Source organism: Podarcis filfolensis, assembly GCF_964270895.1.
Source record: "Podarcis filfolensis genome assembly, chromosome: 14".
NCBI lineage: Eukaryota > Metazoa > Chordata > Lepidosauria > Squamata > Lacertidae > Podarcis > Podarcis filfolensis.
The window spans coordinates 28,493,931-28,507,574 of record NC_139616.1 but is presented as its reverse complement, the minus strand read 5'-3'; the positions used below and the strand labels follow the sequence as shown (position 1 = coordinate 28,507,574).

The 13,644-nt window shown below is 45.5% G+C and overlaps 1 protein-coding gene across 2 annotated transcripts; it reads right to left on the bottom strand.

Annotated features, from left to right (window-relative positions):
- Positions 1-567: 567 nt before the first annotated feature.
- UBFD1 (ubiquitin family domain containing 1) lies at positions 568-13,002 on the bottom strand. 2 transcript variants are annotated; one of them, XR_014541852.1, is made up of 8 exons: positions 12,687-12,860; positions 11,697-11,972; positions 11,376-11,584; positions 10,576-10,641; positions 10,292-10,397; positions 8,404-8,486; positions 2,352-7,208; positions 568-2,163 (listed from the first exon to the last, which is right to left on the bottom strand). XR_014541852.1 is itself a non-coding variant. In XM_083587198.1 (7 exons), the coding sequence occupies exons 1-7, from the start codon at positions 12,709-12,711 to the stop codon at positions 7,098-7,100; spliced, it is 876 nt and encodes a 291-aa protein (XP_083443324.1). In that variant the 5' UTR covers positions 12,712-13,002; the 3' UTR covers positions 568-7,097. The 2 variants fall into 2 exon arrangements, 1 of the variants encoding a protein (XP_083443324.1); XM_083587198.1 differs by having other exon boundaries at positions 568-7,208; positions 12,687-13,002.
- Between the last annotated feature and the right edge of the window lie 642 nt (positions 13,003-13,644).

The window sequence follows — 13,644 nt, the reverse complement described above, 5'->3', positions numbered from 1 at the left end:
AAAATTGGACAAATTTGTGGAGGAGAGGGCTATCGATGGCTACCAGCCATGGTGGCTATTGCTTTGGATCTACTGGAATACCAGTTGCTGGAAATCACAGGAGTGTTCTTGTGCTCTGGTCCTGCTAGCTGGCTTCCCATTGGGGCATCTGGTTGGCCACTGTGGGAATAGGATTCTGAGCCAGATGGGCCACTAGCCTGTTCCAGAAGGTTCTTATGTTCTTAAGTATTATTTCACCTACTTAGTAATTTAGAGATACTTGCAATAAGTATTATATGTGAGGATCCCCGACAAAGATGCATTTCTCTACCAAATATCCTCACTGCTGAAGGGGTGGGGGGTGGGCTTTCATCGCTCAAAGCCTGCCTTATATGGAGTCAGACCAATGGTCCATCTAGCTCAGTATTGTCAACACTGACTGGAAGCAGCTTTCTGAGGTTTCAGGTAGCGAGTCTTTCCCAACGCTACCTTGAGATGCCATCCTCCACACCTCCAACCCCCCCCCCCAATTCAATAGCACTATGTGGGACAGGTACCATGTGAAAAACCACTCAACACAACCAAAAGTGTTCATTATCAAAGTTTAATTGACAAGACTGATTGATCTTACAGAATAGAACAAGGAGAATAATTGCCGGACAAAGTTACACTTAAAAATATTTCAGCAGTGCACGTCTAAGACTTAATGTTCACCCAGCCTCATTCATGCCTTCCTGTTCCCATAACCGGCCCTGGAAATGATAAACTGCTGCTCTGCAGAGGACCTGGGATGAGGGTGAATCAGGCTGGGCTATTTGGGATAGACACACTGCCTGCCTAGCTTCTGTCCATGCAAGGAACTGGCTAAGATTCAGAGGGCAGGCACATGATGGCGCAAGAGAAATTCACCCCAGCACAGGGCAACTCTTCACACAGGAAGGGATACTGGGGGAGATGGAAGATTTCCTGATACTGAACACCAAGATCCCAGCCCCTGAAATGCATCCATACCAGTGTTAAACAGGTCTCTGTGTACATGTGCATGCCAACCACACTCTAGCTGGCTGCTTTCACTGCTTGGGCCCTTCTTGGGCGCTCCATTTGCTTGTGAAGCTGCCCACAAGGGGTGGGCATGATGTGGGCAGGTCATTCTTGTCTGTTGGAAGGTGGGAGGAGGGCAAGTGGTGAAAGCCTGTCCTGTAAGACCAAACAGCTAGCATGTGTCCGTGCTGGGAGAAGGGCATATTGAGGTTCCCTATGGCTGCAAGTCTGAAGGAGGAGAGTTCTCCAAATATGGCACCTTGGGTGGGAGAAATGCATTGCACAACAGAACCTAGATTTTTGGCCCTGGTTAAGAAAATGGAAAGAAAATTAACAACTCAGCAAGAGCAAGATTAGCCCTGGAACACCACCCCCGTTTCCTAGGCACCAAATGCAGAGTAATTTCCTAATCACCAGCATTACATGGGATGTTTCTGCTCCATGAGATTGAGATAAATTCCTTTCCCAACCAGAGGTCATCCAGATGTTTTAAACATCTCCCATGATGGCTAGGGCTGATTAATGCTGTAGTCCAAAACATCTGGAGTATACGTGGTTGGGGAAAGCAGGGGAAAGCATGAGGCTATGGGGTTTTTTTTCTCCTGGCAGTTTTTTTTATAAAAGAACTGAAAATCTGCCTCAAAAAGGATGGAGATCATGGGAGTGGTGAACGGAGATATGCTCCCAAGGTGGTTTTTTCATTAAAAAATACCCACAGGGGTATTTTTTATACCCACCCACTTCTTTGTGTCTGCTGAAGCCTTCCCTAATAAGCAGTCCAAAGCAGCACCTGTAATCTAAAGTCAAGTCCTTCGATATTTCCTTCCACTAAGAAGAGACACCTCATTTTCCACTCAGAGACACTTTAAGAAGGTACACACACAAGCAAATGTTTTCCAACAGGCTCATTAAATGATCTGAATATAACCTGCATGTAAACATGGCACCAGGGAGGCTTTTAAGCAGCGATGCTTTCAAGCTACAGAAAGACACTCCCTCACAGAAAGGGATTGCAGTTTGGAAGCAAGCAGAGGCAAAGAATGATATCTCAGACAGCAGGACAGGGCAGACAATGAAGGGGGAAAACAAAAACACCAGCAGCATTAGGAAGCCAGTTCTACTGAGGCCGTCCAGTTCAGCCTTCTGCATCAATGTGGCTGCCCCTCTCTTGCACAGAAACCCAATTAATATTGGCATGCTGAAGGAAACTCAAGTCCCCCTCTCCTAAGCACATGGGGTGCAACGAGTTGTCAGATTAGATACTCTTCCACAAGCTGGCGCTTTCCAGTGGTTTTGGACTGCAACTACCAGCACCTACAAGGGTCAGCCACACTGCTATCGAAATGTGTTCAATTGAATAGTCATAGAATCATAGAACTTTAGAGATGGAATGCACCCCAAGGGACACCTAGTTCAACCCCCTGCAAGGAAGGAATCACAGAGGGGTACAGATACACCCATGGACTGAAAAAGACACAGCAGGATGTTGTGAATACGCAGCAAGCTTGAAAAAGCTGCTTGTTCGTAGTCAGTACCTGAAGCAAGAGCTGCCTCCAGGATCAAAGGTGGAATCGTTCATAAAGGCTCAAGTGGGGCTGGAGCTGCATTCCAAATGCCTAAAGATCAGAATAAGAACTCAAGCCAAGCTGAAGCTCTAGCCCTCTCACTAGGGAATCTTGCCCGATAACCCCAAGGGTTGGCTCCAATGTTAACTGTACTCAGAGGAGGCCCGTTGAAAGTAATGGACATGTGGTCTTTTGATTTCAATGGGTTTGCTCTGAGTTACAGCTGATGTTGGATACAGCGTCCCAGGTGTGTTGGGGGAGGTGGAAGGAGAGAGAAGAGGAGCCTGACAGGTTAAGAGAAAGGCACTCTGCTTATACTCAGAGGTAATTGCTTATATTTTCTTTACTTCTCAATTTCCAAGGCTTTCGTCTTGGCACTAAACACAGGTTGTGGGACTAAGTTCAATGAGGCCGTGGCTCAAACAAAGCCAAAATGCAGATGTTAAAAGTTCAGATGGATCTTTAGGCTTGGGCTGAGTAAGTCCCCTGGGCTCCGAAGGCATTAGCCCATGATGCAGATAAATTTTTGAAAAATGGTTGAGCCTTGAGGAAGACTGGAGACTAAGAATTTGTGGCTTGCTTCTAGAGAGAGAAAAAGACAACAGATGCTTGAACCTAGAAATCATTTACCTATTCCATGCAGATGTTTCCCCACATCCCCAATTATGCAGACATGCCCTTCACATATAAAGACTGGAAGGAACTGAAAGCATCAGCACATCATCTTATAAAAGGACAGACCATGTCAACCACGTTATCTGCACTTATGGCCCGTTACAAATTGTGCCTTTAGCTGCACAAATAGGAAGCACTTGGAAATTTGCAAGTACATAGTCACTTTTAAACTGCATGTTCCTGGGAAAGATTTGAACCACTTTAATGTTAATTTTGGAGAGAAACCAGCCTGGCGCAAGTCCTTTGGAAACCTTCAGCTGCCCTTGTACACAAGGAAGCAAGCAACCCACTGTCAGGACTCCTATGCCATTTACTTGTATTGTTGCTCTGCCTTCTAGAGAGAAGCCATACTCCTTGAGAAGGTGGGTTAAAGCACTTGCGGGAAGGAGCTGGAGCGAAGAGCCAAACAGTTTGGTATTGCACATGTCAGACTCCCTTCCACTTGTCACAATTAGCCACTACCTTCAATATAAAAACATTAAGAGGAACCAGGATGCTGGATCAGGACCAAGGGGGCCCATCAAGTCCAGCCTCATGTTCTCACGGAGGCCAATCATATACCCCAAAGGGAAGCCCACAACCAGGAATTGAGAGCAACAACACTTCCCTCACTCACAATTCCCAGAAACTGACATTTACAGGCATACTGCCACCAACTTTGGAAAGAGAACATAGCCATTGAAACCCAGAAAGTGCTCTGATGTCCCTCCTGTTCTCCTAAAGCAGGACCTCTCTAGAAAGCAGACCAAAAGAGAAAGACCAAAAGAGAGTGACCTCTTCTGCCCCTGCGCCACCTGAGCATCACTCGGTATAGTCCCCCTTGTGGGGGGAAAGGAACTCCTGCTCCTAAACAGCTGCCAACAATACAGATGTAAGGCACACACCTTCTTACAGCTTCCCACTCGTCCCCTAAAGCACAGACAACCTCAATACTAGTTGTAATTATTTGTGTGGATGCATCCCGTAAGGTCACTTTCATAGAAATGGAACAGACAGGGATACATGTTTGCAGAAGACAGGTGACATTGATACCAGATCTCTAATGTTTAGAAATGCTCACATCAAGTAGTCTTCTAATCCAGGAGGTACAGACCTGGGCCAGGGATGTTTTCAGCTGCAGCTAAAGCTCAGACTGAGGCTCACCCTCCATGCACAACAAAGGATGCTCACGATGGGCACCACAGGGATCAAAGAAAACCAGAGGCAAACAACCCTTGAATTGAATTACAGCACTAAGGAGAAGTATACCATGATAGACAGGTAGTTAAAAGACAGCCTTCCTTCAAAGGAGCCTGGGATGAGGAAATCAGAAGGGAGAAGAGCTGTAAGTGGTACAACGTCTGCCTTGCATGCAGAAGGTTCCAAGTTCAGTCCCCAATGGCACCGCCAATTAAGGCTGGAAAGACGCTTGCCTCAAACCCTGGACAGCCACAGCCAGTGTAAATACTGAACTATATAGACCAACTGTCTGATCTGGTGAATGGAGGACAAGTCCATTGGGTCTGGCCAAAGGTTGCCCATCTAGTGCAATCCTGTTCTCAAAGCAGCTGACCAAATTCCTGTGCAAACCTCCAAGCAGAAACATGAGCGCAGCGGCCCTCTGACCACTTGCGATTCCTAGCAACTGGTATGACAGCGTCTTACGTTCCCAATGCTAAAATTGCAGCCAACCTTACTCTGTAAGTATTTAAGGTTACTAGTTGCCAGTAGGAGTTATGAGTTACTAGTAGAGATGTGTAAAATAATTGGGTACCCTGACACATATACCCGGGGGGGGGGGGGAGAATGCTGTAAAAGCTTGGCATTTGAGGAAAGACTGAAAAAACTGTTATGCAATATTTTTCTACTACTAGGATGATGAATAAAAAGCCTTTGAAAGTAGCACTTGAAGGATTATAGTCAATTGACTGCTGCAATACTTCAGGATAGTTAGTACTAATAGCCTTGGGTTTAGGTTTGGTAAGAAAGAATTGCATAAATTTCAATTTCTCCAAATGCCTGTTTTTTCTCCAGGAAAACATGCCCCGACCCAACCATGGCATTAACATTTGAAGTTTTATATATCTCTATTCACACCTAGTGATGTCTAGGAGCAGGGAAATCAATCATCAAAACCAGACTGGTCACTTCCACAAAATTAGATGGCACAGAAGTCAAAATTACTTCAAGGGTTCTTGAAATGTGCCCCCACCAGGCACAAAAAGATTTATACAATAGCTCAGCAGAAAATAAGATGGCCAACTCAACTGAACAAGGGAGGTCTATGGATGCAATCTGTCTGAGTTGTTCTTAAAAAACATGGACCCCAGGGAACTTATCCTGAATGAGCTAGGCTGGAATGACAGCTCATTCTGGTTCAGTTCCTACCAGGATCAATGCAAATCATGATGTTAAGCCACACTCCAAGTTCACCTAGGCAAAGACTCAAGGAACACCTGCTTGGAAGATAGGGTACAAGGACACCTGAGGGTCTCCCAAGTGGGCCAAGGAACAGGGTGATGGCCAGCTACTCGCTCAGCTGAAAACATGGTATAAAGAGCACCAAACAGAAAAAAACCTGTATTCTAAAGCAAATTCGTGTCTTCCACAGGCCACGCAGTGGACCAGAGTTCTGATATAATGAACAAAAAGCAAGTGACTACCACTTTGTTCAATTTTAACCACCTTTTTATGGAAAAGTTGCTAAAACATTTGACAATGCCACTAACCTCATATTAAAGGGTGTGAAGAATGTGCTCTCTTGCTGTAGATAACAGCTGGAAACCCAGCATCTCTAGAATGCGCAGGAGAGCACATATGTTCACACAGACCAGCCATGTCTCTTCTTTGAACACAGGGAGGGACCTCCCTTCTGAGCACATTGAGGCAGCTGTGTGACTGTACACACATTCAGAGGCCCCACTGATGCTGGGGTGATACTGGATGCGGTCTGGATGCAGAGCAAATGTTATACGTAAAACAAGAGATAACAAACCCACAAGCTAGCTGCAAAGTAATTCTCGGTAACAACAGGGATAGCCAAGAAATGCTTCTTAAGGCAGTCTAGATCCCCCTAATAATGGTAGCAGAAAGGGAGAAAGAGAGAATGGTGGAACACAGAACAGAGTAAGCAACAGTCCAGCATGGCTGCAAGCCTCCTGCATTATTAAGCTTCCTTCCTCTCAGTAAAAGGCATGAAAAACTCCACTAAAGAATCATTGCCAGCATCTGAAAAAGGAGTCAAGCATCTTTGGGTTAAGAGTGAGAGTTGTCCCATTTTGCTACCAGAAAAGCTACCAGGAAACTTAAGGACAAGGAAGATATGGCTTCTGAAACCCCAAGTTTGCATACCATTTAAAAGTTTTCTTTTAGTATTAAAAAGGAGAGAGAGAAACCTACTTCTCAAGCTCCCAGTCACAAGCGCATACCTCAAACAAACCATAATGCTTGTTAATGAAGAGTTACGAAAATATCTGTCTCTTGTCCAAATCATGTAGAAAATCCTCAGCGGTGTGTCAGCGTTTTTCTCCTTGCAGAAACAGAAAACCAGAAGGGCTACTACACCTGGCACAGTTAAAGTGTATTACACACAGTGGTTTGTGAATTAAGGTTTATTGATTTCCATCATATTTGCTTTTTGTTTTTAAATATGGTTGAAGCTGGGCTGCCGAACAAAGGCTGCTGCTGCACTTTTTAAGTTAAAAATAAACTAATGGCGAGAGATCCCCACCTCTGGCGTCCTCCCAGGCCTCTTTGAGATCGTATTGATAAGAAGTTCCAGGACGACCCATGTCCAGGCCTCTCCTAGCAGTGTCCTTAGGTTCATGTCAGTCTCCAGTGCCAGAGGTGAGCGTGCCTTCAAAAATACTGCCACTTCCCCAGCACTGTGTCCTTGATGGCATCGACGTATTGAGTAGGCACCCAATAGACCCAGTAGTAAGAGGCTTCAGTAGGACCCAGCTGGAAGGCCTGGAAGATGCGGGAAAAGAAGAACAGGAGGCTCAGGATTAAGGTCTCTCAAACTATGGCCACCTCATTCAACACTGGGACCAAGCCAGATTCAGCAGTTTCCTGAGGAGCAGCAGTTCTCTCTCAAAACATTGAATATAAGAAAAGCCTGCTGGATCAGGCCAATGGCCCATCTAGTTCAGCTTTCTGTTCTTCTAGTAGTGAAGCAGATGCCTCTTTTGGGAAACACACAAGCAGGATTTGAGCACAAGCACTCTCTCCTCCTGTGGTTTTCAGCAACTGGTATCAGACACTTTCTGTTTATACATATTCGGGTGTTCAAAGTATTTCATGTACATTATCCCCAAACCCTTACAACAACCAAGCAATGTAGGCCATCACTAACACCAGCATCTCCATATTACAGACAAAGTAGTTGAGGCAGAGAATATTGGCTTGCCTCTAGCAAGGTGAATCTTAACCGGATACTACTTTGTTCACACGCAGAGACATTATGCATGTTGCCAACTGGGCTCAGACTTTTGAATATAAAAGCCAAATCACGGTTTGGTGCTTCAGGAATGAGCTCTGTGCTCACACACCGCGCCTCCCCCCCCCCCAGTGTTCTGCTTCAATTATTTACTCCTGCACTTGTGCAAACCAGTCAGCTGCTGCATCCAAACTGTACTACAACTCCCATCATGATCATCCTTCTTGACCGCTGGCCATGCTAGCTGATGGGAGTTGTAGTTCAGAAACATCCAGAGGGCCACAAACACACCCCTTGGTCCTCACTCAACACCAACTTCAGTTCTATTTGTGAGAGGAGGAAAGAGAAGGAGATGCATAAACTCTCCTTTCAAGTGGCAAATAAACCAAAGAGTTAATGAGATTGTTATGTAAGTAGAGGCCCTGTGCCCCTGTATGTTTCTGTCCAAGTGAAGGGAGAAGTACTTCCTCCGTAGAAAATAAAAGAGAGGCAGACAATTCACGGGAGTTCACTGAATGCTGAGTCTTCTTGCAGGGTAAAAAGCAGGGAATCTGATCCTCTCTATGGAGAGTGCTGCATGAAGGGTACAGAAGGAAGAAAGGCTTCTCTCTGAATTAGCCCTAATGCTGACTGCTTTTGCTCATAGGAATGTAGTCTTCTCCTGAAACCCTGGGCTTAACATCTGCAAAAGTTCAGGTGCATTATTTGCAGAGGACCGTTCCTTACCATCATGTGATAATCCTCATGTCCTTCGATAGGTTCACTCACCACGTTCTTGATAGACCCCATGGGCAACTTTTCTGTTCTTTCTGCATTGAAATAAAACATGTCAACTTGGGCAGGATGACATTTCACACCATTCCTCCATTCTTCCTTCCAGAGCTTCTCCGTCCCATCAGAATGTATGAAAAAGGAAAGGCTTTCTCAAAACTGCACCAGCCCCAATACCTGATCCCAACAGCCTCTCCTCTTCCAAAGAAGACCTTCCCTCTACCCTAAATGCTCTTTGCATCACTCAACTCACTGATAGATAGATAGATATAGATAAATAAATAAATAAATAAATAAATAAATGGCTTTCTACTGCTAAGACAAAAGAAATTTATAAACCCCATATGCAGCTTAATCCTTAAAGTTCTTGCTGTTTCCCTAGTTCACCCCCTAAACCATTCCTGTGGCAAGAAATCAGATAGTATTAAAGAAACAAAACAAAAGCATGGTCCGTCTGCAACACCACACAGCGACAAAATGAGAATGCATTTCAACCTCTTATCAGCATATTTCCTCCCTGTTTGAAGCTGGTCCAAGGCCAGCATAACAGAGTGTCACATTTCACATCTGTCCTAGTCAACAAATGTGCCTTTTTGCAAAAGGAGAAGATCCCCCTGCTGAGGCACTCTGATGGTCTCTCTCTTTCCCCAATGGTAGGGCCATTTGTCAGGCAGAGATGTGAACTACCAGGTGCCTGACCCTCCCCAGGTGGGCTGCTGCAAGAACAGGTGATGGTTGAAGTGCTCCTACTGCTAAGGAGTTGGATTGGGAAAAACCAAACCCCATATAATGAAATTGGCCATTACTGCATTAGAATACTATTCAGTCATATCAGTAACCATTAAGAAGTCATAATACAGAGATTACACAACCACAGTTGTGACTGAGGCCAAAAGCACTTTGTGCCCATTAATTTCATCTGGTGAGAATTAAGCATGAGCTTAGCTGCTATTGAAACCAAATGGGACATACAACAGCTTAGTATGGGCTACACTGTGCCTGCTGCTCTGTGTGAGGGTCAAAAACATCTAAACTAGTAAGCCCCAGCTTTCAATGGAAACCAGAGTGTAGCAAAAGTATGCTGCTCCTCAACTAGCCTTGTTAAATGAAACTCAGAAATACCCATAATTTCCCACAGACTCTTTAGCCCTTTCAACTGCACGCATCATGCCTGCTCAATCCAGTTTTGCATCTAAAGAAAGCCTGGGGCTGCAAACAAGCAGGAACTGCCCAGAGTTCAACCAGCCAGCCAGATCAACAAAATCTAAGGATCCTCTGTACTGCAAGTTCTGCTTTTAATGGTTCCCCCCCCCTCTGCCCAGCCCCTGTGCAATGTTCTGATATTTATGAAACAGTGGTATATAAATAAAGTGCCACTGGCGTTCGTGTGTGCAGAATGCCAGCGCTCTCAATGTTTCAGCACTTTCAGAGCCTCCCTCCAGGGTGGTTCTTGGGACACAAGCAGCTCAACTCCCTACCACAAAAAGACTCCTGCACAACAGACACAAGGGGCACAGGCAGAGTATTAAACACTGAAGAGCCACAAAAGCCCTCATATATTAGGTAGCTCAAACCCTTCAAGCAGGCCAAAGTATTAATTGGCCAAAGATGTACAGGAAATGCAGTCTAGGGTATCTGCATCACCAATGCCTTTTCCGCTCAAGCTTCACATGAACTGTAGCATGTTTCTACCTCTTGCTCCTAAACCATCACCCGAACAGGATGACTCTACAGGCTCAGAAAACTTGCAAGGGGTCAGCTGTGAAACACTGAACATGCCATCAGTTCTCCCCCAGAGATAAGTCTTCAGGTCCCCCCAAGGTATATAATTTTGAGCACCTACCTTTAGTGCCAATCCAGAGCTGATCTTGTTCGAGTTTAAAGGTGAGCCGCACTTTTCCACCCGACTTGTTGTACATGCCCGATAAAGGAACAGTTGGCAGGCGCTCCTAAGAAGTCGAGAACAGAGGTCTTCTGTGAACAACAGGAAGCTTCTGCCAGCTTTACAGCACAAAGTTAAAAAAGCCACCCTCCTCTACAGGACACAAGTGTAGGAGAGAAGGAAGAGCCCCAGAAACTGCCACTGGCTCCTATGGACCTCGACAATGATACAGCCTACTCACACACCTGGGCACCCTTGACAGAAGGCATCACATCTTCAGGTTTTCCTTTATCTAACACTTTCCTGTGTTGCTGTAACAAAGCGGAAATAAAAAATAAACATGACAAAAGCCTAGAAGATTTTCCCATCTACCTACTTGCTAACATATTGAGATTTTTAAGAATTTCAAGAAGATACACAGGCAATTAGTTACCTCTTATCTTAGCCACACAATCCAAATGCAATCAAGAAATGCATAGTATGTATTCTGTCTATCAGTAGTTATAAATTCAAACACTTCCCTAAAATTCAAGAGTTTACACCACAACTTTGGTGAAAGCTATCACATTAGTAACTTTGCAAAGGAAAGCATGAGAAGGTCTCACAGAGATTCCCACCTCAAAGCTGACCAGTTGATAGCAGAATTAGCTATCGGCCAAAGCTGACAAAGGCCAAATTCAACAGGACTACCTAAAGGGCAGTATCATTTGGCTACAAAATGTTATTTATTGCTAAATTACAGTCACTACACTGTCCATTCCACTAAAGTTAAATAGAGTTCAAATGGCTCTTCAACCTTGGACTTGCAGATAGTTTTTAGGCAACTTGCTCTCTCAGTTATTGGAATAGTGCTCTAACCAGAAGGCTGCTGCAGAAATTATCAAGATAAGGAGCTTCAAGTTAACCTGTCACTGAAGCACATGGACCTCAAGATCCTTCCTTTTAACAGGTCAATGGTCAAAAGGGGTATACCCCCATTTTACCTGGGAGATCCATGTACACCTTCAGTCCAAACAAGCTACCTAGACTGGCAGATGTAACCAACCTTTTGTCTGCAAAGGGGCTCCTTTTTGGTCTCTTCTGATTTCACTTCCTGCTGAGCAGCATCCTTCGGTGTGTTTACTGCCAAGACATCATTGATAGTTGAGCCAACCACCATTATTTTTGCTCCATTGATCACTTTGATTTCCCGTAAAGTTTTATCCTCTGGTAGAAGTCCTTTGAACATGACCTTCTGCATTGCAGGTGGAAGGCCTAGCAAAGAAGGAATCAACAGGGAAGACTTTTTAACGCAGGAATTTCTTCCAGATATGATGGGAAGGTCACGTGGTAGAATTACCTCTCCATAAAACACAGACAGCCTCACCTGTGAGTGAGTGGATTTTCTGCTTCAGGTCAGCCCCTGTGTTATCAAGTGGGAACTTCAAGTCATACTTATTTTTGTTCCAGATAATTTTTAGCTCAACCAGCTCTTTCCCAATCTCAGAATCGCCGCCATTGCTGACAGAAGCCTGTGGGTCAGGTGGATCACTTTGAGGATCTTCAGTCTCCAAAGGTTTCTCAGCAGAAAGAGGATCACTGCCATCCCTGCAGTCTAGAGGCGGATTCTCAGCTTCTGCATCCATGCTGGTGTCATCCGAATCTGCAAAGAAAGGAAACAAATGAGAACAGCCCCCTTGAGAGAGTTGGGATCTGTATACATACACCCCTTATGCGCTGTTTTGGGACAACACTCAAAATAAAAACAAAAACCCCCACCACTCCAGATTAAGACTTCAGTTGGTGCTGAATTATGTCAGTGGCAGGTACAGAGTCAGCTCAAAACACTCCTAACAGGAACTATTTTCTCTTTGTTTAATAGCATTTATCCCAGTAGTGGAGTGCCTCCTCCACTTGTACCCGCTCGGTGAGCAGAAAACTACTTTCCTCACTCCTATGCCTTGCAGTATTCCTCCCTACACCCCCCCCCGCCTCTGCACCTGCCCCCAGTTTGGCGGGCCCAGCCCGTGTCAGGGCTGAAGCCAGGCAGACCTCGGCTACCCGCCTGGGAAACTCCCCTCCCTCGTGCCAGGGCGCCTCCCCCGAGGAAGACCCTCCGAAGCTTTCCTGGGTGGGTGGCGCTTTAGGAAAAGTGGCTCAAGGCACGAGGCCGAGAGAGGGGAGGCAGGTGAGGGTGAACCTCCAGCCCAGCCCAGCCTAGTCGCTGCCTTGAGGGGGGAGTTTGGGGTTGCCCTGGCACGGGGAGAGGGAAGGCCGGGGGTCGCCCACCCCCAATGTGTACAGCCCAGGCCTTGCCCCTTATTTCCCTCCGCGCGCCCCCGCCCCTAGCGGACCCCGCTCTCTCTCGCGCGCGCACCGGGGGTGGCAGAGGCGGCAGCCATGATGATTGTGTACAACCCGCCCGGGGGGGTGCCGGGAAAAGCGCCGGGCGGTCCGGATTGGCCTCCGTCGGCCTCCGTAGCCCGCCCCTTCCGCCTCGAAACCTTCGCTCGCCGGTCCGGATGTTTTGGACTACAGCTCCCGCCACCTTCTTCTCTACAGCCAACCAGCCAACATGGCTGTTGTGGCGGCAGGGGCTGATGGGAGTTGTAGTTCAAAAGCCCGATGGAGGGCACGAAGTTGGCGGAGGCTGCTCTGTCGTAGCGTTGAAGTTCCACGTGGTTTGGTTTTGTAAGTCGCCCAAGCTGGAGAGGCGGTGGAAAAGCTTTAAAGAAATATAGAAAAGGGAATGACGCTTTTAAAAAAAGTAAAAATAAATAAATATTCTTTAATTATTATTTATTAAATATTTGACACAGTTTTGGCCACCGCCTTCTTGCTGCCGCCTGTCTCTTCTTGTTACAGTATTTATATCCTGCTTTTACCCCATAAGGCGACTCAGGATGGCTTCCACAAATAAAAACAACGCAGATAAAATACAAAAAAAGCTAAATATATATATAAGACAACCATTGAAAAGTAATTAAACTCTGACAGAATTAAAACAATATTAAAAATACGTGTATTACAATACAGCTAATAAAAACAGCACTATCAAAAGCCAAGTTCTCAACACGCCTCAAAAGAGCCTCAGTGGAGCAGGAGAACACAGGACCAGGCAGCCAATAAATGGAGCTAAAGGCGACACCAATGGTCAGCCTTCTAGCTAATTTGCTGTGCCGGCATATACTAAAGTTCGAGATTATTGTTGCTAACTTGTCTTATTGATAATTTTATTGTTTCATATACTTTATTGTTTCTTATTTTTGTAAACAGCTTGAAGAGGTTTTTTTTTTCACAATCAAGCAGTGTACACATTTTATGAAATAAATAAT

Excerpts from the sequence above, each read along its gene's own strand:
- UBFD1 (XM_083587198.1), bottom strand. The coding sequence starts at position 12,711 with ATGGCTGCCGCCTCTGCCACCCCCG. Across the intron at positions 11,585-11,696 it reads GAAAATCCACTCACTCACAG|GCCTTCCACCTGCAATGCAG; the intron begins GTGAGGCTGTCT and ends CTTCTTTGCTAG. Across the intron at positions 10,642-11,375 it reads AGCCCCTTTGCAGACAAAAG|CAACACAGGAAAGTGTTAGA; the intron begins GTTGGTTACATC and ends GCTTTGTTACAG.